The sequence below is a fragment of the Synchiropus splendidus genome, chromosome 2, assembly GCF_027744825.2.
Source record: "Synchiropus splendidus isolate RoL2022-P1 chromosome 2, RoL_Sspl_1.0, whole genome shotgun sequence".
Taxonomy (NCBI): domain Eukaryota; kingdom Metazoa; phylum Chordata; class Actinopteri; order Syngnathiformes; family Callionymidae; genus Synchiropus; species Synchiropus splendidus.
Window position 1 is genome coordinate 13,688,009 of NC_071335.1, and position 26,639 is coordinate 13,714,647.

The 26,639-nt window shown below is 44.5% G+C and overlaps 2 protein-coding genes and 1 non-coding gene across 8 annotated transcripts; 2 read left to right on the forward strand and 1 right to left on the reverse strand.

Moving 5' to 3' along the window:
* Positions 1-802: 802 nt before the first annotated feature.
* trnar-ccu (transfer RNA arginine (anticodon CCU)) lies at positions 803-875 on the reverse strand. Its single transcript has one exon. It is a non-coding gene; the product is annotated as a tRNA-Arg (tRNA).
* A 354-nt stretch (positions 876-1,229) lies between these two features.
* LOC128754035 (intraflagellar transport protein 56) lies at positions 1,230-11,227 on the forward strand. Its single transcript, XM_053856341.1, has 18 exons — positions 1,230-1,329; positions 1,429-1,572; positions 1,683-1,775; positions 1,887-2,001; positions 2,085-2,134; positions 2,597-2,742; positions 4,301-4,472; positions 4,555-4,629; positions 6,363-6,465; positions 6,597-6,652; positions 7,943-7,996; positions 8,083-8,146; positions 8,238-8,326; positions 8,405-8,488; positions 8,784-8,853; positions 9,881-9,987; positions 10,781-10,914; positions 10,997-11,227. The coding sequence occupies exons 1-18, from the start codon at positions 1,327-1,329 to the stop codon at positions 11,109-11,111; spliced, it is 1,674 nt and encodes a 557-aa protein (XP_053712316.1). The 5' UTR covers positions 1,230-1,326; the 3' UTR covers positions 11,112-11,227.
* Positions 11,228-12,213: 986 nt separating this feature from the next.
* Positions 12,214-26,365, forward strand: LOC128755005 (ubinuclein-2-like). 6 transcript variants are annotated; one of them, XM_053858102.1, is made up of 17 exons: positions 12,214-12,785; positions 14,145-14,261; positions 15,118-15,216; positions 15,716-15,823; positions 16,133-16,233; positions 19,032-19,545; positions 19,969-20,039; positions 20,352-20,481; positions 21,371-21,477; positions 21,564-21,674; positions 21,773-21,916; positions 22,345-22,395; positions 22,467-22,509; positions 22,588-23,949; positions 24,011-24,206; positions 24,406-24,474; positions 25,010-26,362. In XM_053858102.1, the coding sequence occupies exons 1-17, from the start codon at positions 12,480-12,482 to the stop codon at positions 25,054-25,056; spliced, it is 3,576 nt and encodes a 1,191-aa protein (XP_053714077.1). In that variant the 5' UTR covers positions 12,214-12,479; the 3' UTR covers positions 25,057-26,362. The 6 variants fall into 6 exon arrangements, with proteins under 6 accessions (XP_053714077.1, XP_053714075.1, XP_053714076.1 ...); XM_053858100.1 differs by having other exon boundaries at positions 21,323-21,477; positions 25,010-26,361; XM_053858101.1 differs by having other exon boundaries at positions 16,130-16,233; positions 25,010-26,360.
* The last annotated feature ends 274 nt before the right edge of the window (positions 26,366-26,639 follow it).

The following is a 26,639-nucleotide window of genomic DNA, read 5'->3' on the forward strand; positions in this document are numbered from 1 at the left end:
CCTCCTCACCAGAGCTGCGCCTGGAAATCCTGTCCATGTAGACCAAGAACAGGATTGGGGACAAAGCACAACCCTGACGAAGACCAGCCCTCACTGGGAATACGTCGGACTTGCATCCAAGTATACGAACACAACTCCCGCCCCGGGAATACAGAGACTGAACAGCCCTCAGTAGAGAACCACTCACCCCATACTCCCGAAGCACCTCCCACAACCGATCCCTGGGCACCTGGTCATACACCTTCTCCAAGTCTACAAAGCACATGTAGACGGGTTGGTCATACTCCCAGGAACCCTCGAGAACAGTCGCAAGAGTAAAGAGTTGGTCCGTAGTTCCACGGCCAGGACGGAACCAGCATTGTTCCTCTTGAATCTGAGGTTCGACTATCGATCGGACCCTCCTTTCCAGCACCTTAGAGTAGACCTTACCAGGGAGGCTGAGGAGTGTGATGCCTGTGTAATTTGCACACACCCTCTGGTCCCCCCTTCTGCCACCTGAAGTGGTCCGCCTCACCCCAAGACATAAGATAGTATTAATACTACGGGTGTTATTCTATTCTAGGGAATACCAAAAGTGGATTGCTCCAAGCAGCTGAAGTCCACCACAGAGCAGTTCTTATGCCTCCTGGGTCCAGAGGGAAAATCGCTGACCATGTCCTTAGAACACTGAAATGGATACAATACATTCATCTTGTCCATCAATGGAGAACCTCTCCATTAACTGCATACTCAACCTTCACACTTGCATGATATATGTGTGTATAGGTTTATTTTAATTTCTTCCTATTTCGAAAAACATGACCACCCCAGATGGGACTCGAACCCACAATCCCTGGCTTAGGAGGCCAGTGCCTTATCCATTAGGCCACTGGGGCTTAGACATTACGTACTAACCTGTCATAAAATATAAATCAATATTTGGAGCCTTTGAAGCGTGTAGAAGCGTCTCCTTTTCTCCTGTTGCGCGCATATTGGTTACCTAGCAACAGCTCGCTGTTTGTCGTGAACCGGAGTTCGCCGCTGCGGTTTAACACCAGACCTTCAGAATAAATTACTCCTCATGTCGGTAGACCAAACGACTTATTCTTTGACAGTCTAGATTATAACTGTTCTCTTTCTAGTCAAATGTAAGACATTTGCAGATTTCTCATTTGCGTAATCCATCATGCCACCTGAACCATATTAGCGCGAAATCTTTTATTTTGAAGAAATGGCAGCGGAAACGAAACATGTCAGCGGAGAGATGGTTCTTGGAAGACGTTACCAGGGGGAGAGATAAACAATCCGCGTCCCTTATGCATTTTCGTCTCATACCAAACAATCGACATGGTATGTTTTCACGATTTGGTTTCGAAATGTTGATCCTGGAGGCATAAAGGCTGTATAGATGGTGTCTAACCCTGAGTTTTCTGATCGTCTCTGGTGCAGATCCTCTCTCGAGTGAAGCCAGCTGTCGGGGGAGAAACACCGGCGTCCAGCGGGGAGAAAAAGAAGAGAAACCAGACCAAGGTTCCCAGTCTGGAGGATTATCTACAGCAGCGAGACTATCTTGGCGCCCTGACGCTGTTGGAGGTACACTGTGGCGCAGCTGTTGTCGATGCTCCTGCTAGCTTTAGCACCGTGTTCCCAGTCCAGAGTGGAGACTCCACACACCGCGCTGAATATTACCGTGTCACCCACAGTTTCAGAGAAGCGTTGGGGAGAAAGAAGAGCATGCGGACCTGTGGATTGGTTTTTGTGCCTTCCACTTGGGAGATTACAAGCGAGCCATGGAGGTATTCATTTTGCAACATTAATATGTGCAGCAAGACCGATGGAAGTGAGCTGCAGTTCAGCTTCTTCTGGTTCCGTCTGGTGTTCATCGATTCGTCCTCGTGTTCTGACAGGAGTACAAGTCTCTGACCACCAAGCCCGACTGTCCCACTGATGTCTGGGTCTATCTCGCATGCGCCCTGTTCTTTCTTGGACTCTATAAGGAGGCTGAGGAGGCTGCGTCAAAAGGTGCATTTGTTATTGATATTTTCTCCATTGATATTGTTCCTGTGTAGTTTTTAAATGCTTGATTTGCTTTCTCTTTCTTTCAGGACCATCGTCCCCGCTCCAGAACCGTCTTCTTTTCCATCTGGCACACAAGGTTGCACATTTTTAATGTTATAAACAAGAGGTTGCCTGCAAGATAGTATTTTTTTTACGCAAACCAAGCAGTGCTTTTCAGTCCTGTCAGTGTCAGTCTTTTCAAAGTAAAATCAGGTAATCTATGTAAATGTTTTCATTTATTTTTCTGGTGAAAAAGTGTTAAAAAAGTCAAGTTGAACTGCTCACATCGGTCACCTGTCTGACTTTATCTTTGGAGTTTCTTGATACTGATGTTGGCTCTGTTCTGAGCTCTGTTCTGTTCCACTTTACCACCTGAAATAGCCTCAGACGAAATTCACAATATATACATAGAAGGAGTGATTCTGCACGATAGGTCTATGACCACCTTAAAATCTAACATGTTCAAGCCTCCACCTACATCCCTCCTAATGTGTCTTCTATGTCATTTATCACTTGTGACTTGTGTTTGTCCTCTTCTTTTCATCACATCTTCTCTCAGTTCAATGATGAGAAGAGGCTGATGGGATTCCACCAGAACTTGGAGGATGTGACTGAGGACCAGCTGAGTCTTGCTTCTATCCACTACATGCGCTCACACTATCAAGAAGCAATTGATATTTATAAGCGTCTACTTCTGCAAAACAGGTTGGTCATTACCCTTGAGCTCTATTTAACTGTCACCTGGTGTCACTGTAGGGTCATTTTTCATAATGTAAGTCAAGTAAAAGAAGGCTTACTAATGCTTTATTAACATGAAAAAGAAACTTTCTGTGATTTGTTTACATTCCTCTCCTCAGAATTTTTATTTACCCTTTAAGCTGAAAAATGAAATGAAAAATCAATCCATTTTACTAACCAATTTCCCAATTTTGGAGCTTGCTTTGATATTTATATCACTTCTTGCGGTCTTGCTTGTTGTAAAGGCACTGAAGATGCTTGGTGTTAACAACAGGGGTGGGCAATGCGATTTCTTTTGGGGCCACATTATATTCTGTGACTGTTGTGAGGAGGAACAGGAACAGAAAATGTCAGGACCGAAGAAAAAATGTTGTAATCTAACTTATATTTTCTTCCTAAATTATTGTCAAAGAAGGGGGTAAAGTGTGATGTTGATGATGTTTTAAAAGCAGACATAAAGTCAAGACCTTAAAACTAGCACATGAGTAACACAACACATTTTGCTGCGAAAATACAGACTTCCCTCTGAGGTACATGTAAAGTCAACAACAACAAATGAAATGAACCAAAATTTTATTGTAGTTATTTTTTGCCAATAAAAAATGGATCCTCCACACAGATATTTATTAAGTAGTGATAATAAAAATGTTTATTAAGAGTCATTATTTCAGAGGTGACCTCTTCATCTGTCACCTCTCCCGGGCTACGTCTTACAATCTAGATCAGTGGTTCTTAACCATAGGGCCAGGGCTCATGGTTGGGCCGTGAGCGCCATCTAGAGGGCAACAAAACTTTTACACCTTTGGGCTGTGAGGTGATACTTTCATTTACACTTCACTTATATCGTCTTTGGAGTTCAAATGTATGAAAATATATTGTTTTTATTTTATAATATTAATGCATGGTTATATTATATTTATTTTATTCAGTTTTTCCAATTTTCTCAACAGTTTGCATCAAGTATATATTTTTTCTTTTTTTCTGTAGTAAATTTGATGAATATGACTTACACCTGGTTCTGCAGCTGGTTGGACTTTTGGATGACAAATATCTTTGCTATGATCACATGGTTTCATGTCATTTCACAAGGTTTTTGTTTGTTTACGTGTAAGTAGATGAAATATGGTTATTGATCACAAATGAAATAAGGAGTGATGAGTGAGTTCTATTACTTGACTGGGGCCCGGGACCATCTGTCCTGGGAAAGGTGGGCCCCCAGATGAAAAAGGTGAAGAACCCCTGCTCTAGATCAACCACAAAAATGAATGCTGAAACATAGCAACTCTCAGTACTGTAATTGAAAGAAGAAATGCGCAGCTCACTATTTCAGTTTCAGTTGAATTTTCTAATTCCTTGATTTGATTTGTATTTTCTGCTCGATTGTAATTAATGTGTAATATTTGTATCATAACCCAAGGCAAATGAGATGGCCTCTTTTCTCTGGTCTGATATGAGCTACACTCTGACCACATAGTTCTCACTGTGGATCCGTTTATTTATTATTTAATTGTATGTAATGTTGCAGAGATTTCCTGGCTCTGAAGGTGTATGTGGCTCTGTGCTACTACAAGCTGGACTACTACGACGTGTCCCAGGAGGTGCTGGCTGTCTACCTGCAGAGCATTCCTGACTCCACCATCGCCCTCAATCTCAAAGCCTGTAACCATTTCAGGCTGTACAACGGGAAGGCGGCTGAGGTGCTGACATGTCTGCCACACTGCAGATGCTCAGGATGAGTCTGGATGTGTCTGTCACTGACCGTGCTGTTCTCAACCTCAGGCGGAGCTGAAGAACCTCATGGACATATCCTCATGCTCATTTGAGTTTGCTAAGGAGCTTATCCGACACAACCTGGTAATCTTTTCCCCAGCTTGGGCTGTTGATCTTCTCTCAGATTGTGTTGATGTAGTTAAAGTACCAAGCCCTCCAGGTGATTTATTATCAACCTCTGGTGAATAGCTAACTGTCTGAATCAATAAAGCACCCTTTAGTCCAAAGGTGGGCAATTCCATTCCCTAAATGGCCTCATTAGAAACGGTAACAGTTGTGAGGGGCCACCATCAAAAGACTGACAAGCGCTGACTACAAAACATGGCGAAAAAATATCCAAAATATATGCTCAAGTAACAAGGACAAAATGAACCTACCTGTGATTAAGTATATTAAGAAGTGTAAATATGTCAGGAAACCTATTGAAATACTTCATTTTATAAGCACTTGATTTAATATAAAGCAACTATGGACCGTTAAAAAGGCAGTTTACTTCAAAATACCTGTATATTTTCAGTATTCCTTCAGTGTATTTTGCTGAACAAAAAAACAAAAATGGCCAATGAAAAGAAGATTTTAAGTCTTAAAACAAGAACATGCTATATTTACTGCTGAAGTTGTGGTGGCGACTAAAGAGAAAGAATGAAAAAAAGGCAGAAATATTAGGACATATTAGTTATAGAGGTGGGATTCGATTAAAAAAATTAATCTAGTAAATTAGAGAATTTTGATGAATTAATCTCAATTAACCGCAGTTTAATGGTATAAGAATATTTGCAACAAGAAGCCTCATTTTTCACTTTGAATGAATTTGGTATATGACTGAATCAAATGATGGAGCCATACATACATTTAAACAACAAAATATTGTTTATTCTGCATCAGTCTGACAATATCACAATAAATCACAATGGTGTCTATATTCAAGTTTTTATATCACCTTATTTAATACTCTTTTCATGTCTTGAAAATATTTGTATAAGAATTTCAATGTTATAAGAATGTCAGGTACATTCACAGTAGTGGAAACCCTGGCCATTGTGTAGTGAAAAATATACCTGAACAAAAGCAAACAGATGATTTTGTTTGCTTTTGTTTGCTTTTGGGATTCCTCCATGTTTGTTGTTGTTGTTATCATCCCAGCTGCCACGTGTCTTGTGCATCAGTGTGATGAGTGGAGCAGGAACTCCTGCACTCACAAAAGTTCCGTGTCGTCTGGAGAGCAAACTGTTAAATTAAATTAAATTAAAATTATAATTATGTTGTAATTAATTAATCATAATAATGTTGTAATGAATTACTCTACTAATTTGTTATAGTTTTAGTCTGGCGTCAAACAGCCCACGAAAATACAGGCATCGGGCCACATATGGCCCCCGGGCCACCCTTTGCTCCGGTCTGCTTTAGTCAGTAACTCCGCTTCATATTTTTGTCTTGAATGAGTTTAGCATACACTTAGCTTTTGTGCATATGCTGCTAACCTCTTAAGTTTAGCTTAAGTAGTAAAACACTGCAACACATAAAGAGGCTATAAGTGACGCAAACGTGCTGCAACACAAATGGCTGGTTACAAATAGCAAATGTGCTTCTGCTCTGCACAACCAATCTGAAACAGTCGTGTCTGTGATCAGGACTGTTCCTCATAATGTCAAGGACAACTTGAAATTTACGGGTTAGAGCATGGAGAATAATCTGTGTTCTCTGTTGGACAGCATTTCACAGAGGTGGTATTTTCGTGTTATTTATATGACGGCCTCTTATTCCTCACCGCATTGACTCAGATACAGCTTTTGAAGACTCTCTCTTCCCGGCTGCAGGTGGTGTTCAGAGGTGGGGAGGGGGCGTTGCAAGTGCTTCCCCCATTGATCGATGTGATCCCTGAGGCTAGACTCAACCTGGTCATCTACTATCTGAGACAAGGTGTGTAGCAACAACACCGCACTCACTGTTTATGCTCATCATCTTTCAACAGAGTGGTACATTGCATGCCGTCCAGTGCTTGTGTTTTATGTCACTAAAACGTCACCGTGCTCTGATGTGATCTATTTCAGATGATGTCCAGGAAGCATACAACCTCATCCAAGATTTGGTCCCGACAACTCCACAGGTGACAATTTAAATGTTGGTCCTCAAAGGAGGAATAACAGGCCACTTGCATTTACCTGTAAACAAAATGATGGATGACCAGAATACAAACACAAAGTTACCTCTGGCCAACCTCACATTTCCATTCACACTCACCCTACTGTACATATATTTTATTTCTACATAATTGGTTTGTCTTTAATGCTTGTATACTGAATAAAAGCAGTCCGGTCTGGTTCAGAATATGCCACATGCAATGAAACGGACAGCAGGTGGCAGTAGCGTCTCTGCACTCTCATAAGCTACTGTAGACGTGAAGAAAAGACCGGCCCCAGTCCTTCAAAACGCTTGTAAAAAAATTATAATAAATCACGTCTTTAACTTAGTCACATGAAAGTTGGTTTATTTCAATGATTCCGTTGTAAATTGTGTTTCATCTAGTCCAATTACCGGTATCTTGTTTCTTCTGTCTGTGTTTACCGGAGCTGGTCACGTGACCGAACCTGCTGCTAGAATCCTAGAAGGACAAAAAATATATATGAGTTATTGATAATAAATCCAAGGCTTGTAAAAAGTGCTTACTGGTTACTCATATTTGTTCTATCAAATGTACATTGTGCTTTTTAAAAGTGACAATTTTACATATTTGCAAGAGCTAGATGTAATGAGAGTTGCTTATTGATCTATCTATCTATCTGTCTGTCTGTCTGTCTGTCTAATATATAGATAGATAGATATAGATATATATCTATATCTATCTATATAATATATAGATAGATATAGATAGATAGATAGATAGATACAGATAGACGATCCATTTATTGATATTGATATTTATTGCTTACACACTTACACAGTGGGTCTACTAGCTGAGAGTACTGGGAGTTTTCCTGCCATATTGTTTTCTGTAGACTGGTGTGTGGCGGTGAGGGCTTAGCAACCTGTGTGAGGAATAAACAGACATTTTACTTGAGGTTTACTTTGAAATGGTGGAACAGCTGTGTTGGTGAAAGATCAGATAACCGGCGTGTTTGTCCTTTGAGGGCAATCGGTGCATTCTCCAGTTCTTTCTGTGATATAATTTTGCTGGACTCATTGAAAGAATTCGTTGATTTAGTGTTGTCAGGTATTGATGCCGTGGCCTGTTGGAAACCCTCCAAATATGCTTGGAGGAATCTTCATTGTTTATTGTGTTTATCTGCTCACTGACCGCACAGCTGTGCCGTTACGTCCAACATTCAGCCATGTGTTCTGTAATGTATTGCATTTCAGATGGTTTAATGAGTAACTGATTTGATCCCTGTATTCTCAGGAGTATATTTTGAAAGGAGTGGTGAACGCTGCCTTGGGTCAGGAAATTGGATCGGTGAGTATTGACGTTAAAATTAAGAGCTCTCTGAACACAGATGTGATTAGTCAGAGTGAAACCACCGTGTAACATTTATCTTTCAGAGGGATCACTTGAAAATTGCTCAGCAGTTCTTCCAGCTGGTGGGAGGGTCAGCCAGTGAATGCGGTACGCCGAGAACAGGACATTTGATCTGTTCAAGAAATGAAGCGGAGCAACTGTGGTTTTTTTTTTTTCAATGGGCTTTCTGCTCTTTCAGACACTATTCCTGGCAGACAGTGCATGGCCTCCTGCTTCTTCCTCCTGAGACAGTTTGAGGATGTCCTCATATATCTCAACTCGGTCAAGGTTAGTTGTTACCTAAACACTTCAGTGGTCGCCCCTCAGTCCCCAGCACTGCTGTTCATTTTGCTTGTCGCGTTGCAGGGTTACTTCTACAACGACGACACTTTTAACTTCAACTATGCTCAAGCTAAAGCAGCACTCGGAAACTACAAAGAAGCTGAAGAGGTACTTGACTAATGTGTCACACATGGGCTTCTGTTGGTGAAGAATGCGGCTTTTGGAAAAGATTTACTGGTGAGGGGCTGCAGCCGTGTGGCCACCTGAGCAGTTACAGGCTCGCTGCTGTGCTCGAGGCCATGGTTTGTGCTGCATCTGACCCACCTTGCCGTTTCAAGTGGTTGAAATGAATCACTGAATGTGCTTTAACCATTGTACTGATGGCACCGACTGTTGACAGGAAGCCGTGTGTTTTCTCTTCGACAGCGTTGGTCTGAAAGAGTGTTTTTTTTCTTCTTCTCAGTTTTTTCTGCTGATACAAAGTGAAAAGATCAAGAACGACTATATTTACCTCAGCTGGCTGGCTCGCTGTTGTGAGTATGACATAGACACTATCACAAACCAAATCCAAAATATTAAAATCTCTACTCTGGATGGATCCCATGAAAGGATGCTGGCTCTTCAATACATTGCCAAGTAGGTTATGAGAATGATTTAAATAAGAACATTAATGACTGGAACAACATCTGCAGTAAATGAATGCCATTGGATTATTTGAAAAATAAAAGTGTAATTTTCAGTGTATATTAGCACTGATAAGCCTCTTTTCTCTTCTTGTATTTTTGGCATTCCCAGCAAGTCTACCTTAACCTATCTTCATCGTCCTCCATAGTCATGCTCTTGGTGTTCTCATCATGGTCATGTCATCCTCCTCGTCTTTCACCTGGTATCTCATCTCCAACTTTCCTCTTCTTGGTCTCATCTTCTTGTGTCCAAGCCGTCTGACCTCCCTAACTTTGTCTCCTTCCCGCTCCACATGAGCCGTCCCTCAGATGTTCTCATTTCTAATCTCGTCCTTACAAGCCACCACTGAAACCTGAGCAGCTTCAACTCTGCCACTTCTAACTCTGCTTGATGTCTTTGTCTCATCAAAAGTAAAATGAGGAGGAGATGATGATGAGAATTTAATACAAATTAAAAAAATTTAAACAGCCTGTTTTGAAAAAAAAAACCTCTCTTTTATAGATTTGACAATTCATTTTCCATTATTAACTTCTTATATTTAGTGCACGTGACATATTCAGCTTTACTCTCCACTGAAATTGATCGCTTTAATTTCAATGTTGTTTTAACAAAACTCTATTCATATTTTGAAGCTGTCACGTCATAGCCCATATATTGCCTTGTGTATTTTGTAAACTGCAAATCCTGATTCTGTCCACAGAAAAGTCCTTTCACCCTATATCAACTCTTATCATTGTGAAATGGAGAAAGTATTTTTCGTGATTTTACCCAGGTCAATAAAACCTGCCCACGGGCATTTAATATTCTCTGTATTGGAATCTCTGCTATCAGACTGCTGTGGGATACATTATTGAACGCTGGTCTTGCTCTTGTCAGACATAATGAACCAGAAAGGCCGCCTTGCCTGGGAGCTCTACCTGAAGATGGGCACTTCGTCGGATTCCTTCAGTCTGCTTCAGCTCATTGCCAACGACTGCTACAAGGTATCAGCACAGCTTCTCTGAGGAGGGCAGATGGATTCAAATAAGATGACATCAAAGTACAACGATGAGCAGATATAAAACCTGAGGAACATGGGAAGAACATAGAATGCTAAATCGACAAGGCGCCTCTCTATTGTACGGTATATTCCCTGTTCTGTTCTCCTGACCAGCACGATGTCAGAACAGAAATGTTTTCATTGGTGTTCAAGTATATCTACAACATTTCTATACATTTACTTATGACACATTTCCATGTTATGCTTTTATTTATAAATGATATCAGAATACATTGATCAATATTTTTTATTGAATTCGCCTATTGCTTTGAACATTCCTTATTATTTTGCATCGATTCACATTTGTCAGATTAAGGTAAATATCCTTTCTTTCATCTTCACATTCATGTTTCTATACTGTAGTTTGGTTGTACCCACAGCATATATTGGTTAAGGGGAAAAAAGACAGTTCATGTTTATAAAACAATTTGACATTGAGCATATTTTAGTTGTGATTTAGGAAAAACTTAGGTGTGCTTCGGTCTACAGGAAGTTTGTTATAATAAACTTTGCATTACCATTCGACTACTGCTACAACTGCATCTTTGAATATTGTGTTAAACACAATGGAAGTGGTGAAATATTCAATTGTTTATTGAAATCTTTGAATGAATTATGATTCCAGCCGTGCATTCATTCATTCATTCATAAAATTTCAGAAAGAATATTTCTTTAACTGGCTGTTCAGTAGTGCATCAATACAATGTGTTGTTGAATGCTATCACCGCTTTTCCCAGATGGGTCAGTTTTACTACGCAGCCAAAGCCTTTGACGCCTTGGAAAAGTTGGATCCTGGTTCCAATTACTGGGAGGGCAAGAGAGGAGCATGTGTTGGAATCTTTCAGCTCATACTGGCGAACAAAGAGCCCAAGTACGTCAACTGTCGTGCTCATCAACGCAGTTTTTGTTGTTGCTATTTCAGCATCTTAATGTTCATTTCCTCCTCATTTTAGGGAGACGCTCGGCGAGGTTGTGCTTTTGCTGCGAAACTCGGGGAACCCCCAGGTTGAGTACATCATCCGAACTCTGAGGAAGTGGGCCAAAGACAATCGAGTTCTGCTGTCATGACAGTGACACGCTCCTTGTTTCCAGTTACCACCACATATGCAGATATGAATTTAGAATCATACTTCTGTGTTTTGACCTGAATGTTGCAATACCGTGCTGTGCTTGTATATTCGTAATAAAAGGACTATTTTTGACTTTGTGTCTATAAAAGTAACTATTGCAGAATTGGAATGTATCTGAGAGGTAGAGATATGGAAGAAGAAAACACTGATAAGTTTGTGTACTACAAGATTCTCGAGTCACTTGGGCCTGCTCAGCTCTCTAAACATTCCTGGGCCATGGTGAAGATCTCTCCTGCTGGTCTGAGATCATGTCCTGGATGAAGTTAAAGTTAAAGTTGAAGCAAAGTTCTGTGTCTCTGAAGAATGGTCGGTCACTCGATCCCCTCTTTTGTGTACTGCCAACCATTCCTGAGTGTTATGGTGCATTCAGTTAATATGCTTGTTTAACACGGAATCGTTTCAAATATTACTGAAGGTCATGAAACTTGTCTTTGACTGGTGAGGACACTTTGCACTGAGGATCAGGGGCGGATTGAGAAGTGCTGACACCCAGTACCCCTTCCCATTCCATTGTCAACAGCGAAAGCTTCTCACTCACTGGGAACAATACCATCGTGGAAAACCTTGTAGCGGAAACACCCCTAAATGTTAACGCACACGCTTGAATTGCTGCAGTTAGTGTCAACAGGTGGCCAAAAACCAAACTGGCTGTGTTGGGCTTTTCAGCTGACAGCCACTAATCCAGCTGCTGTCGAGGATTTACTTGACTGTGTGTGTGTGTGTGTGTGCTGCTCATGTCATTGTTACAAAATGCAAGATCAGCTTTTCCACGAGCAGACTTTGAAAGGTTATAAAACGGAACCTGAAGGGAAATCGACGTCGGAACGTTGCCTCGGCAGCGCGTGTTAGTGTGTGTCCTTCACTCGTGCACTTTTTAAAGGTCATTATCCTGCTGAAGGTGTTGTTATGATCTCCTGTTGTGAGGGGGCGGGGTTAACATCGGGGCAGGCGCTGATTGGCCGACATGACCCCTAGTGTGCGCCTACGCGCAGGCGCAGTGACCTCTCTCTTTTGATATTTTATTTACTCCCGAAACCCAAGATGGCTTCTCTGGATGTCTCGGTCCCATAGCACATCAAGGATGCAAGAAGCCCCCGAAAAAACAACTTTTCCCCGACGGACACGTCGCCTGGATTCCATTTCGCATGGTGCGGAGGAGGCCTTGACGTCCGTGTAGGCACCGAGCAGCCGTCGGGGCTTCGCGGATTCTTCGTCGAGCCACAATTTTGGATTAGTTTCGAGAAGTAGCTCTTCTCCTCGCAGAGCTGTCTGTCCGGATCTAGGCTCAGACAGACAGCTCATCCAAATGGCCGAACCGAGGAAAGTGCAATTTGTCACCCTGTCGGCCTTCGCTGCAGGAGCGGCCACGGAGTCTCGGAAGCGCCGGTTGGACGACGAGGCCGACTTCAACTTCGTCCGAGCCGCCGAGGTTGAGGCGGCGACCGGGGCAGGAGCGGCTGCCAGCAACGGTCGCCTCGGCAAGAGCAGCGGGGAGAGGGAGCAGGCTGGAGCCGAGAGGAGGGCGACGGTGCGGCTCAACCTGCTCCTGTCGGAGCCCGACGACCGCTTCTCTGCCGAGTTCAATTACGGAGAACTCCTCCAAAATAGCCAGGTACGATGACAACACGCAGCGGAGGGTTTCAGTGAAGTTGATTCAATGGCTGTTCCGAGTGTTTGTGGCGACTTGTCGTGGCTCAACACAGCGGGGGAAGTGCACCGTGCCCCTCGCAGGACTGAGCTGCGGAGTGACCATTAGTGCGAGTCAACACAAAGACGACAGCAGTTTCTGGACGCGCATCCAGCCGCTTCGGTCAACTTCAGTGCCGAGACGAGGCGCCTTCTGTGCTGCACATGATCAGATGAAAGTGCTACCTGCTGGTGCCCTGTTCACACAGGCTTGCCCAGCAACAGCTCAGGCAGTCACTCAGCCATTACAGCACTTGGTAGTGCCACATGCAGCTTGGCCTCTGGCTGTGGCTGATGGATGATGGGAGCTGATGGAAGGACCAGGATGTGATGTGAAGGGGGCCACGCAGATGTCACTCACTGCAGACCACGCCACAGTTTTCTCCTCCATATTCACCAGAGAGTTTGTTTTATTCACTCTTACTCTAAAATAGTGGACCTGTAGGAATATATATTTAAAAAAGGACACTCTGATCTGCTACTTTTTGTTTGGTTCAGTTGCACAGACACTGAGAAAGAACTACTTATCTACTGAAATAACAAATGAAATTCCAAGTGACTATAAAGCAATGAAGCAATTGTGTTGTGACTGACTTCACACTGCGACTGTCCACTCGGTCTCTGGCTGCTGTTTGTGTGGGGGGAGAAAAGGACTGCAGGGAGAAGTTGTGAAACAGTCCAGGGTAGGGGATGGCTCTCTCTTGGACAGTGTTCATACACCCACATTCATGTCATGCCTCGATGCTCAACTGGAAGCCAGACATCTTCTCCTTTTCTATTGTGTCAGTTGTGTCCCTGGGGTTTCTAACGCTTGACGGAGGATGATTTTTCAATGCTGGATTCGTCACCTTGCCACTCCCTCATTTGGTTCCCATTTGATTGTGCATGTTGTTTCAACAGTTAACTGATGGACTGCCAAATCTGATCAGGAGACAAGTCTATGCCTCGAGTGTAAATTAATAGTCCAGCAGGCTTGCACACAGCTACTGTTCATTTTTGGTGCTAAAAGGACTTTGAGCTGGTGCCAGATACACGTCATGGTGTCTTCATGCAGGCAGCAAATTCATTTTTAAGAGGAAAATATTTCTCAGGTAGATTTGTTGGAATGGTTAAATTTTTGAACGATTATTGGCTTTAGAGTTTAAATCAACAAGAATTTAAATTTCAGTTCCCTGTGAGAGTCTATGAATTACATGTTAATTGTACTATTATTATTCTGCATCTTCACTCATTCATGTGGTTGTTACGCCAAAGAATCAATTCATGTCAATGTTTCTTTCCCCAGACAAAGACTAAACCCCCGACCCCAACTTCCACCAATAATCCACACGATCCATTCAATGACGACGAGAGGGAGCGGCTTCAGGTGGAGGCCCTGGCGAAGAAGTTTGAGAACAAATATGTGAGCCATTATTTTGATTTCCTTGTCGTCTTTTTAACTTTTCCAATTGCAGAGTGTTGCCTGTATTTTGTTTTACAAATATCTATGAAAAATCATTGAAGAAGAAGAAAAAAAAACCCAACGTATAACAGCATTGGATAGTAATGTAGATATGAGGGGTGTTATGTTATATTCATTCATTCATTCATTCTGTTATATTCCTTTTTGTTATTTTGGGCCCAGTTTCATACAGTAGCTTTCACTGACTACAGTTCACTGTTATCATGGTTTGAGCTTGATATTTGACTCTCAATCTCAGTCTGGATTATTATGATGCCTCCTCATATTTACATGAGGGATACGTTGTATAACTATCAAACCCGGTGGAGCTTATATCTTTTAGATACAGGCTCGTGTGTTTGACTGTCCATCCTGCAGTATTCAACTTGCTTCCTTGAAGGAACGTTCACTTGTGATGATCTAAATCCGCAGAGGAGGAGTCCGTATGGTTCCCAACACAATCGGACTGATTAAGAACAGCTGTGTTGGTTTAAACTGCAGCGGCTTGTGAAGTAAAAAAAATATATATAATTACCAGTTAAACGTGTATCATTGCATTTGAATGTAGAAATGTGATGCTTAATAGATAAAAAAAGTCAAGGCTGGAGGTACACACAAAAGCACTACGTGACTCTACATGAGCTCCATTGAATAAAACTCTGATAGAAGCTGAATACTTGACACACTTGAAAGTCTCTTTTTTTATCAGGACTGAGGAAAGCTGTGGTGCTTTTGAAGCAGTAGGGTAGATACTAGGCACTCGGTTTGAGTCACCGGCGGCGTGTGATTGGTTAAAGTTTGAAATGGTATTTTCCAGGGCAACGTGGAAAAGAAGAGAAAGGACCGCATGCAAGATCTGATCGATATAGGTTTCGGATATGACGAGACTGACCCTTTTATTGACAACTCTGAAGCTGTAAGTGCAGCCTGTTTTCCTCCGTACTGCTATCCATTTTTAACAGTCGTACCTTTTTCGCCTTTGTTGTCTGCTCTCATCAAAAGAAGTCTTTGTGGTTAAATATTTATTTCCCCGCTTAATCTTTCAACTCATATCCTTAAGGGGCGTTTCTGAAGATAGCCTGTCACTGCTCGAATAAACATGCTTCAGCATAAAATTGTTCTCATGACTCATGAGTCCAGACCTCTACTGTGTTTACTCAGACAGAAGGCTACATTGATGGAGAGTTTGAATCTGATGGCCACCTGTAAATCTGATACAATATCTATGTCCCTCTCATCATTTCTGTTTGGATTTACTGAAGTCAATATCAGTAAATCAATGTGTATTCCCTAGTTCTCTTTATCTTCAGTATTCAGTTAATAACTGACGTTCTTCAGCAGTGTTTCAAACCTGAAGTGATATTTGTGTTTGTTGTTCTTGAGTGCTCTTATCTGATTTCTGTTGTTGTGTTTAGTACGACGAGCTGGTGCCTGCCTCTTTGACCACGAAACTGGGAGGCTTCTACATCAACACTGGCACGCTGCAGTTCAGAACGGCCTCGGACTCTGAGGGGGAGGAGAAGGTGAGAGCGATGACATGTTGAAGGAGCTGTAGAAAATGACACTGATAAGAGGCACAAATTCCTCATCTAATTCTGTGAGCATCACTGACTCACATGTGTATTTAAAATAAACCCACTCTTAGCACCTACAGCTAGCGATAGTACACATTCAGGGTGTTTTTTTTTTTTTTTTTAATGGGATTTTCCAGGACGAAACACCATCCTGTTAGGGTTGTAACCGCAAATGCTGCCTTCTTGGCACCACGTCTGCTGTGCTTGTGGCTGGACTCTGCAGTGACACCATGTCATGATTTGCTCTTGCTCTAGAAGACGAGTGATGACGGCGAGCAGCTGATAAACAGAAGGAAGAAGAAGGAGGCGAGCAGTCCGGAGGAGAAAAATCAGAAGAACAACAGAGTATCCAAACAAGGGTGAGCATGAAGACGGTTTAATGGCACGGAGTAAAACATTTTCTGTCAGTTTATTACGTTACGTCGTCTCAGTCGAGGGATTGCAGGCTGTAACTTAATAAAGATGTTGGCCTGCGCGCGGCTGACTTTTGTCAAATGCCCATAATTTCAGCACATTTTTCATCCTTTCAACGTGTAATTCTTTTGCTGAATGTTTTTAACAAAATACCAACGCGGTTAGTTGGTGCAGTGCTTCTGTCTCCCTCGACCTCCGGACTGAATGTGGGTGACCCAGCACTTTTAATGATGCATTTTATCCGTCACCTGCTCAGCGATCCACCAGACTGAGACACAATACTCCTCCACATGACCCCCACTTTTGTTTGCTGGCGAGCAGGGTTAGTTTGCTGTCTTTAATCAGCTGGTTTTGGTCTGAATGTTTAGAGTGTATTGATGCAGCAGGTCGTTCAGTCTGGTCTTGTTTAATCTGAGTAGATGGTCTCACACGTCCACAGTTGTAGATCCTCTCTTGAGCCGGAGCAGGACACCCTACACCCTCTGAACTGTCACAAGTTTGGGGTTTCTTTCCTCCGAGCCAGAGAATGGACACAGCCAAACAAAAAGAGGCTCTGTGTTTATTTGCGGCGCGAGCGTCCCCTTCTAGCTTTCTCTGTGGTTTATTCTGAAGCACCTCTGACGCTGAAGCTTTATGCAGGAATGAAATTGGATCATACTTACAAAATTATGATCCAGAAGAGAGTCGTTTAAGACAGACCTATCATTGGAACTCCACATATTAAAAAGATCTGTTGTTCCTGTGTTGGTTCCAAACTAGCAAGCAATACTGGAAATGTCCCCAGTTGATCTGGTCTCTGCTTTGTCCTTCTCTCAGATCATCCCGACCGTTGTGTCCGAACCACTTTAACTTGCCACTAGATTAAGGACAGACAACGACTCTGCGCCAAGTCTCTGGCAGACCAAGTCTCTGAACTTCATACGCTTCCTCTCAGTCCGGTCAGCCTTTGTTGCTGTACAGACGCAGAAGCCCTCATAGTAGCTCTTATTTGAACCCCAGCAACATCTTCACCGGTGTAGTACAACCCTAACTCGCATCTTCTTGTTCTATCCTTGTTCTTCCAAACTTCAGAACATTACCCTTTAAGCCAGAGGTGGGCAGTTAGATTTCCTAAAGGGCCACATTATAAACTGTGACTGTTGTTAGAGGCCGACATGCCAAAAGAAAGGCACCGATGAAAACTTAAGTAACAAGGACGAAATGAACCATTAAAGATTCAATGGAAGCAAGGATATTAAGAAGTGCAAATATGGCTTGAAACCTAAAATTTGTAACAAAAATATATTTTGGGTATTTAATATGCGTTTTAACTTGAATATAAATAATAATAATAAAACTATAGCACAAATATCTATGAAATATTAAAAGGAAATTAATTTCTAAATATATTTTCTTTTTTTTATTTATTTTGAGGAACAGAAAATACTCACTAAAATGGCAGATGAAAAGAAATTTCAGTCCTGAGCATAATATATAATAATTACTCTTGAAATAGTAATTCTAAGAAAGAAAAAAGACGGAAAATAGTCAGAAAATGACTTTTTTTTTTTTTTTTTAGTCTGACCTCATGAGGGCTGCAAAAACACAGCATATGGCCCGCGGGCCGCACTTTGCCTAGGTCTTCTTTAAGCAGTGGTTTTTCACATTAAGTTACATGTCAGCTCTTAAGGTCATATGGAAAAACAAAAGTTCATAAAAGAAATGTGTTCATAAAACATCACGTTCTTCGGCTGCTCTCTATGTTGTTGGTTCAAAGCATATTAGAATCATTACATGCCATTTTCCCAGCCGATATGTGAGTAGCTGGTTCTAGATGCTACTACTGCTGCATTTGGATAGTACTTTCAGTGTCTTTATTTTCCTTATCTAAAAACAAAACCATGCATTTCTAGAACATACAAAGTGAAAAGACAGAGTGATAGTTGCAATAAAACAAATATGTGTGAAATTGGTTAGTTAAAATGGTGACCCGGGTATTTTTTTAAAGAGTTTTCTTTTCTTTTCATAAACGCACAAAGCTGTTTATGACGGGGTTATTGCTTATAAAAAGCAGTAACATTTGGGCTGATATGTGTCGGTGAGTGAGAGCCTGCACCAACACACACCTCTGCTCCGACTGGCTCTGGATGAACTAACCAATATTTAACTAACCACTCCCCGCCACGACCCTCGATCACATTGAAAGTGTTAAAATGGGTCCCAGTTCTGCTTGGAACTCCCCTGGTTTTCTCCGTGAGATGTAGCATTTTCCAAGTTGGAGAATCCTGAATACACAATCTAATGTGGTTTCCCCCGAATGTTAACAGTTAGTAGACGTTTTGAATCAATGAATGCTGAAAGAAACCCATTCAGCGAATTTCAGTTTCCTCTCCGCTGGGTTTTATAGTTGCAAATGGAGCACAACGGAGTTTGTTTATTCAGGAGTTGCTGATATCCAGACTTGATCTTGTTTTCTAACTTCCATAACTGGAACGTGCTGAGGTTGGATGTGAGGTCACTCCCTGCTCAAACTTCCCATTTGGAATACAATATTTGCAACATTTGCAATATTTAAAAAAATTTCCAATATTAAATTTATGAGTTTGAGAATTATTATTATTTTTATTATTATTATTATTATTATTATTATTTTTAATTTTGTCATGGAAAAGAAATGCAACTTAAACACAAACTGATTATTTTTCTGCTCCATCTCTAGTTTAAGTGTTGTAATGTTAATAAGGAGTTTTTGTTCCTCCAACAGAGTGACGGCTTTTGACATCCAGAGACCAGAGAAGAAGAAGAGAAAAAAGCTGATGAAGGACTCGTTGTACTTGGCAGCCATGCTGCGCCGCTTCACTCAAGAGAAGGAGGAGTTGAGGAAGATAAACCCCAAAACACCTTCCTCAGGCCTGGCAGGGGGCGCTGCTCCCACACCTACGGACTCCAGAGAGAAGTTGCTCACTTCAAACTCTGCCCACGCACACAGTCACACGGGTGGCGATCTCTCGCTGGCGGACCTCACCTCGGACCCTTCTGTGATGTCGCTGCTGGGCTCCGCCAATGAGAAGGAGCTGCAGGATCTCCTGGGGGAGTTGGACTTCAACTTGCTGGACGCGGACCACGAGCTGGTGTCTGGGCGGGAGAATGGAACCCTGGGATTTGGCGTCCGCGGCGGCGTGCAAGGGCGAGGGTCTTCCAGCGGACTTTATTCTCCTCCCCCGCTGCCTGGCGGGTTGCCTGCTCCTCTTATTAAACGCATCGAGGACCTGCGGGCGGTGAGTGGGCGCCAGGTTTCTGAATTTAGCAGAATGCAATCAGAGATGGGATGGAACAGATTATTCCTTGTTACTGTCGACTTAGACGGTGGAGTGTTGCGCGCTTTTTAGAGTTGAACCCTGCTGGGTTTTATGTAACTACACCATAGTCAGAATCCCTCTTCAGAGCAGTCACTCTCCATGCATTCGGTGAAATTATGCGACGCCGCGGTGCGGACAGATTAATGGCTGTTTGGGGGGGAAACAATCCGCCTCCTCCTCCTCATCATCTTCATCATGTATGAGGAGCTTGAACCCGCTCACACAAACTTTTAATGAGTCAGGCAGAGGGAGAAATGGAGGCTTCTGCGGCAGCATCAGAGCAAGAGACGCGCATGTGGGCTTGAACTGTTTGGAGCTCTGCTGACTCAACTTGTCCCACAGGCTTCCAGGCAGTTTGATCAAGAGGGCAGGAAGAAATTCTTCACCCTGGACATGAATAACATTCTCCTGGAGTGAGTGGGACAGCTTTTAAATCACTGTCAGACTAATCCCTGCTCACTCTTCTCTTCCTCTCCACCTTTCCTGCTCATCGCCTGCTAATTTCCCCTGATACCCTCCCTGCGTCAAGTGTTCTGTTTTCACCTCGCCGCTCGCTGTGTTTATCCTCCTCCGAGTTTGTGTCCTACCGCCTTGCTAATCGGACTTTCCCCTCATGCCCTCCGCGCCATCTTTCCTGTCCTCCCAGCTTCTGCTCCCCCTGCCTCGCCCTGATCTGTGATCCCTCCTGTTTTCCAGCGACTTGACTCATCTCTCTTGTCTCCTAGTATTGAGCTGCAGGTCCAAGAGCAGCCTCCAGAGGTGCGCTCAGACATCTACTTGCACATGGAGGCGTTTGTGCCCTGCAACAAAGAAGCTCTCCTCAAACGGCTGAAAAAGCTCAGCCTCAATATTCAGGTGAGCAATGCTTTGAGGTCAACGCCTCAAACCTGCACTACAGCCCCGATCTTTTTTTGGCGTCCTTCTTTAGGCAAAAACTGCTGAGTCCAGCGTCTCCTAAAGTCTTGTTGACCTCAGTCATTTATTACTCCAGGGTTGTTAATGGACTTTGTACTAACCAAAACACATCTGTGCTCTGAAGAGCTTATAGTAATAATACAATTTATGGTGCACTACATTTTGTCTTAGAAACATTGACTCTCTGTTAATGCTTCTCGCAACATGCAACAGAAATAACCTGATATAAGGTGTATGTCACACAAAATGACATCGTAGCTGCAAGCTACATGAGTATATGTACTCATATTAAGCGACACTGCAGTCGAAAAATGTCCTCATGATAGAAAGAAATACAAATATTTTGTGAAGCAATTTTGTGAAAATAAACTGGAAATAACCAGATAAAGAAGGTTGTTAGTGGTACAAAGAAAATGTAAGATGATACAGAAGAAAGCAAATAATTGGTACAATACCAGTTGAAAAAATAAGGGGGCAACGTTGATATCCGCAAAAACATTAAAGAAATTAAATGAGCATTATAGAATGTTGGGAGAAAGGGAAGAAAATTGACTGCATTCAGTATTGAAAACAAATAAACGATAATAAACTGATTTGGATCATGTTAAGCCTGACCTGATCGGTCACTGAAAGTTCATGCTTAATAACACGGTACTTACTAATTATTAACAGTAAACAAGCAAGTAATTTGAGTTGGAATCTCAGAAAGATGTTTTTTGTTGTTAATGTTATGATGCGCTCTGACTCTCTCTCTTGTCTCCCTCTCCTCACTCTTCCCCAGGCTCCGTCCTCACTTCCTCTCACTTCTTCCAATGTCCCTGTCTCGCAGGACGACCGCCTGCGCACGCCGCTGCTAAAGATGAAGCTGGCGGTTTGTAGTGTGATGCCTGAGCAGATCGCCCGCTATAACATGGACTGCATGGCCAAAGTTGCCAAGTAGGTTCCTGTATTTACAAAGTTACAGCTCGCTTCATCGACCTTTCATTTAAGATCACATGTTGTTTGCCTTCTGTGTAATACAGGCAGCAGTCAGAAGAGGGCGATAAGAACGGCTCAGAGGAGGACGATGAGGAGAAACCCGGGAAAAGGGTGGTGGGACCACGGAAGAAGTTCCTCTGGGACGACAAGCTGAGGTGCGTCTTGATGACAAGATAGGAGATACAGCAGATACTGATCTGAAGATGCAACTACACCTGGATTTCTCTGTGTAACAATCTCAACGTCGCTTTAGGAGTCTTCTGTGCAGCCTGGTGAGAGTGAAGCTGAGCTGCTACGAGATGGAGAACAAGTGCGCTCTGTCGGTGGAGGACTACCTCAAGGCCTTTTTAGAGAACGAGGTCAAACTCCTCTGGCCCAAGGGCTGGATGCAGACAAGGTTTGCAGACCAGTTTTCATTTTTGACAAACTGAACATCTTTTCCTATTTGGGTGGAGCGTTGCTAAACAGGTGTGTGAAGGCATCTTCAGAGAGCTAGTGTGAGCAGATGGAGACACCCAGGCCCATGGCCCATGTTGTCGCCGATCTTCACTTAGAAGGTTTAAGTCATTTACTGTGACTCATGTTTACAGACCTGCACTTCCTTCAGTCCACTGTAGTCTTTAAAAAGAGGAGTAAAACAGAGTAATAACTGTCTGGGGGTCTGGAGTGTGCCACCTGTTGGGGAAACTTGGCTATTACATCAGAAAGGCTGTGGGTTACAAATGTTGACTGCATTTGCTCCACTGCGTTGCGCTCCTGCAGCCGTCCAATGACCCTCTCCGTCTCCCGTGTCTGTCTGTCTGTCTGTCTGTCTGTCTGTCTCAGGATTCTCTTCAAGGAGAGTGTCGCTGTCCACGGTCACATCACTGGAAACCTGTGAGTCTCCTGCCCTCCACACTTCCAGCTTGAAGCGTCTTGACTGGTTTTGTCTTCATTTCCATCAACAGAGTGAAGAGGAGAACGCTGCCGGCCCAGAAGGCCAGAGCTAAGGTGTGTTTCGGACCGTTGACTGGGTCCAGTGGGGTCAATGGACGCGCATACCAAGCTCTTGTTTTCTTGTCTTTTCAGGAGGCCCTCTGGATCCACAACCCTCCGCTGGGCGTGACCTCCAAGTCTTCTTCTCAGCCCACCTCCTCGTCCGGGCCCAGCTCGCTGCGCCCGCCACTGGCCTCCTCCTCCTCGGAGCCCATCTGCCTCTCGGACTCCCTGGATGAGGACCTGGCGGCCCCCTCTCTGGACTCCATCTCCCATGCGCTGGCCCTGCTCAGTAGCGTGTCCAAGGGCATGGGCCCGTCAGACAGCCCGCTGTCGCCCCCCCCTCTGCAGATCCCCACCTCCTCCCCTCCCCCTGTCGCCCCTCACTACCCCGCGGCCTCCCACCTGTCCACGCTGGTCACCACGCAGCAACATTCCCAGTCCAGGGTGACGGCGGCCGGCGTCCCGACCACACAAGCGACCTCTTCTTCTACCTCCTCGTCCTCGTCTCCTGCTGTCTCCAGAACTGTCGACAGTCTGATGAAGGGCTCCGTGGGCCAGAGTCAGAGACTCGTTGCCATGGCGACACCCAATCCCAGGTGCGGCTCCGTGGTGAGCAAGACGCCTCCGTCGCCGTCACCTCCCAAGCCCCGGCCCCCCACCACAGCGTCTCCCCTGCTGTCCGCGCACCAGAAGGCCTTCGGCATTCCCTCGGGGATGGTTGGAGGTCTGGTCTCTCCTCCAGGACTCTCCAAGTCCACTTCAAAGTCCAGCAGCAATGGCAGCCACGTCGCGTCCTCATCCTCGCCTTCCTCACAACCTCGCGCGCCCTCCTCCTCCCTCTCCGGCCTGCAGTCCTTCTGCCCCCCCTCCCCAGTATCCTCCTCCTCCCCCCAGTCTCTCACCCCCCACGTGGCACAGCCCCCCCAATCCAAGGCCCACTCCCACCACGCTCATGCCAACTTCATCACTCCCATGCAGGCCACACTCACCAAGTCCTCCCTCAGCAGCAACTCCTCCCCCATCATCAAACTCACCCCTCGCCCTCCCGCCCCGACGCCTCCCCCTGTGTCCTCACCGTCTCCATCCTCCTCGCCGTCGCACTCGCTCCCTCACCCACTCATGGTCAACCAACAGCCTCAGCATCAGTTCTCCCCCAAAACCTTCCGCGCTCCCTTCAGCATGGCCGGCGCGGCCAAGCTGCCCCAGAGCAGCGGCGGCGGCTTCAGCGCCGCGCCCAAGGCTCAGTCGCCCTCTGGCGCCAGCGTCATCAACAAAGCAGCCGCGTCGGCAGTCTGCAGCGCCCCCGACAAGGCCACGCTGTCGTCCGTCTCGCCCGCTCAGGTCCCGAGGCCCAGGACGGTGGGCGGAGTCGGGCAGAGCTCCAAAACAGGAAACGGCTGGACGGCGCCCGGAAGTCTGGCCTCATCCTCCACGACCCCTCACCTGTCGCAGGTGAGCCCTCGCACGCTATGATGAACGTGGGCCGGAGCTTGAGTTCCGCGTGTCTCCGTAGGTGTCTCCGGCCGGGTCCCCCCTCCTCAGCTGTCCCTCCTCGCTCCCACTGGGGTTCGGCATGTTGGGAGGCCTGGTCCCCGTCTCGCTGCCCTTCCAGTTCCCGCCCTTGCTCAATTTCAACTCCCCCGCAGGAGCGTCTGGCATGGGCCCCGCCCCCAACTCAGGATACCCACTAGCACAGAGCGACCTGATGGGTGAGTCCGCCGACCCTGAGCCAGGAAACGTGTGGCTTCCTGAAGGCTCCAGTATTTATTACCTTGTTGTGAATTTGTATTTCAACACTTGAAAGAATGAACTTGGTGAAATAGGAGTGTTGCATTTTCATCCAGAAGGAGGGTCCAGATCTGGAGTTGCTCTCGAGCGCGTGTCATGTTGTCCTGCGTCTCTCCTCAGATCTGTACAAGAGTCTCCAGTCGGGGTCGCAGGCTGCTCTACCTCCTCACCTGCAGCTTGCTTACTCAGGTAATGGATCTGACTCGGAGCACTTCCACACTTCCAGAGGGCTTCAGTGAGGTCAAAGTCAGCGGCTCAGACTGTGGCAGCCAAACCTCCCCTCTGGTTGCTTTACATTGATGTCAGTCAATGGGAAAGACCCTCAGGAGTTATTGTCCTTCTACATGACCCGTCAGCCATGACCTTTGACCCCTACACCAAGAGCTGTTCAGCCCTGTTTTCATCCCAATCAAACCAAAATTTCCCCATTTCCCCCTCAGGTTTTTCACTCGTCTCTCCAGTTGTAGTGTCACTGCATCGACCAATAGAAGAATGAATTTTAAGATGTTAATATCTTGAAGCGTCGTCGGAGAATATCCCGCCCCCTCATGCTCACTGAAACTGATCCAGAGTCAGCCTTGAATTTGGAAGTCATGTGACTCGGCCTTTTGTTTCTCGTTCTTGTAGTTTGTTCCTCTGTGGGAGTAGCGCTTCTGAGCTGTGTTGCTAGGTGAGGTGAAACACGAGTGGAACGCTCCATCACTGTGAACTTCTGTCTTCTCAGACGCCAACCAAAGTCAGAGTGGAGACATGAAGAGGAAATCCCACTGACCAATCACAGCGCAGGATTTACTGAACCCAGCACAGCGACGTCATCGACCCCTCCCCCCTCCCCCGACGCACCCCCAGACAGGAAACCCGTGTGCCACCGGCTGAGGAGGCGGCGCTCGGCCGGACCTGGAGAAGAGCTGTGATGGGTTTGGACCGCTTGTTAGAGGAAGTGATGTTTGGACGACGACACTGACTTTTATTATTATTATTCTATTAATATTAATATTATTATTATTATTCTTTGTCAACATGTTTACATGAGCGACCATGATCACTGTGTGGTGTTGGTACAGATATTTAAGATGAATGACGGGACTCTTGCAGTAACACAACATAGAGTTTATAATTCTGTCACAGTGCGTGTGTGTGTGTGCGTGCGTGTGTGCGTGCGCTCATCTCCTCCCAATAATGACTGTTAAGTTGTAGCTTAAGTTAATATGAATAAATTATTTGTAATATTCACCATGCGTGAGTGAAAGAGCGTGTGAATGTGACCGACGCGTGTACGAGGGACAAACACAACTCATAGTGTTCTTTAATGAAATGTCACATGACCACCGGCCCCCACCCACCCCCCTCCCCCGGGTGTGCTTCGTGCCTGTTTCATCACTGGAACGTTTGATTTCTAAGACTTGAAAGCGTCGGAGAGACACGCGGCGATTGTAGCTACTTGAACTGATTTACTGTTGTTAAGTTTTATTTCTGGGTTTAAACTCGACGCCTTAGTTTGTGACGGTGTGACAAAGATCTATGCAGGACTGAATAATGCAAGTGCAAGTCGCTTGGCTTTTGACTTTCTTCTTTGTCTGTGTGAATGTCGGTGAATCCAGTTTCTCCTCCCACCTCCCTCCTCCAGTGCTGGTCTTCTTGGGGCCGGATCTCTGCTGAGAGTCTGTGGGTCTCTGGGACTCTCAGAGCAAAGTCCCAGTGGTTCTGCTCCCGAATACCTCTGTTATCAAAGCTGTTCTTCCTGGGTCCTTTTGTTCTCTCTCTCTCTCTCTCTCTCTCTCTGTGTGTGTGTGTGTGAGTGTGAGTGTGGGCGTGTGATGTTTATCACATGAGAATGAAGCCAAAGATTGTGGTGTCGCTCGTCGATGGCGTGTGCCAGTACGAAAGCCCTGGTTTCAGTGTCAGTGTCCTGACTGTGGGGTCCGTCGAGGTCATGTGAGCAGAGCTGCAAAATAGACAAAAAAACACTCTGTTAACGTGTCATCTAATCTGGCCTTTTGTAGATTATTTTTGTGTGTCAACGAAATTAAAGGAAACTGTTGGTTTTCATCGCACGTCTTCGAGAGTGTTCCTTGTGAGTGAAGCTTCGGATCACCAGGCGGCTGTTCTCACCTCCCAACATGGAAGATTTTTATTTTATTTTGAATTTTCAAGGTTTTTTTTTTTCTTTTTTCTAATTTTTAAATTTTTTTTTTCCAAGAACAACATACTGTAGTCCATTGAAATAAGTACTTACATCATAATGTTTGAGAAAAATGCTTATTGAGCAAAAAACACTGAAGCACAAAAAGATAAAAAAAAAAAAAATCATAATAAATATAAAATGAAACCAAGAACGGAGCGCCACACGCAAA

Bases quoted from the DNA above. Each gene is read 5' to 3' on its own strand.
- LOC128754035 (XM_053856341.1), top strand. The intron at 8,147-8,237 runs GTACGCCGAGAA...CTGCTCTTTCAG, and splicing joins AGGGTCAGCCAGTGAATGCG to ACACTATTCCTGGCAGACAG. The intron at 8,489-8,783 runs GTACTTGACTAA...TCTTCTTCTCAG, and splicing joins ACTACAAAGAAGCTGAAGAG to TTTTTTCTGCTGATACAAAG.
- LOC128755005 (XM_053858099.1), top strand. From the start codon at position 12,480: ATGGCCGAACCGAGGAAAGTGCAATTTGTCACCCTGTCGGCCTTCGCT. The intron at 19,546-19,968 runs GTGAGTGGGCGC...CTTGTCCCACAG, and splicing joins GCATCGAGGACCTGCGGGCG to GCTTCCAGGCAGTTTGATCA. The intron at 21,675-21,772 runs GTGCGTCTTGAT...ACGTCGCTTTAG, and splicing joins CTCTGGGACGACAAGCTGAG to GAGTCTTCTGTGCAGCCTGG.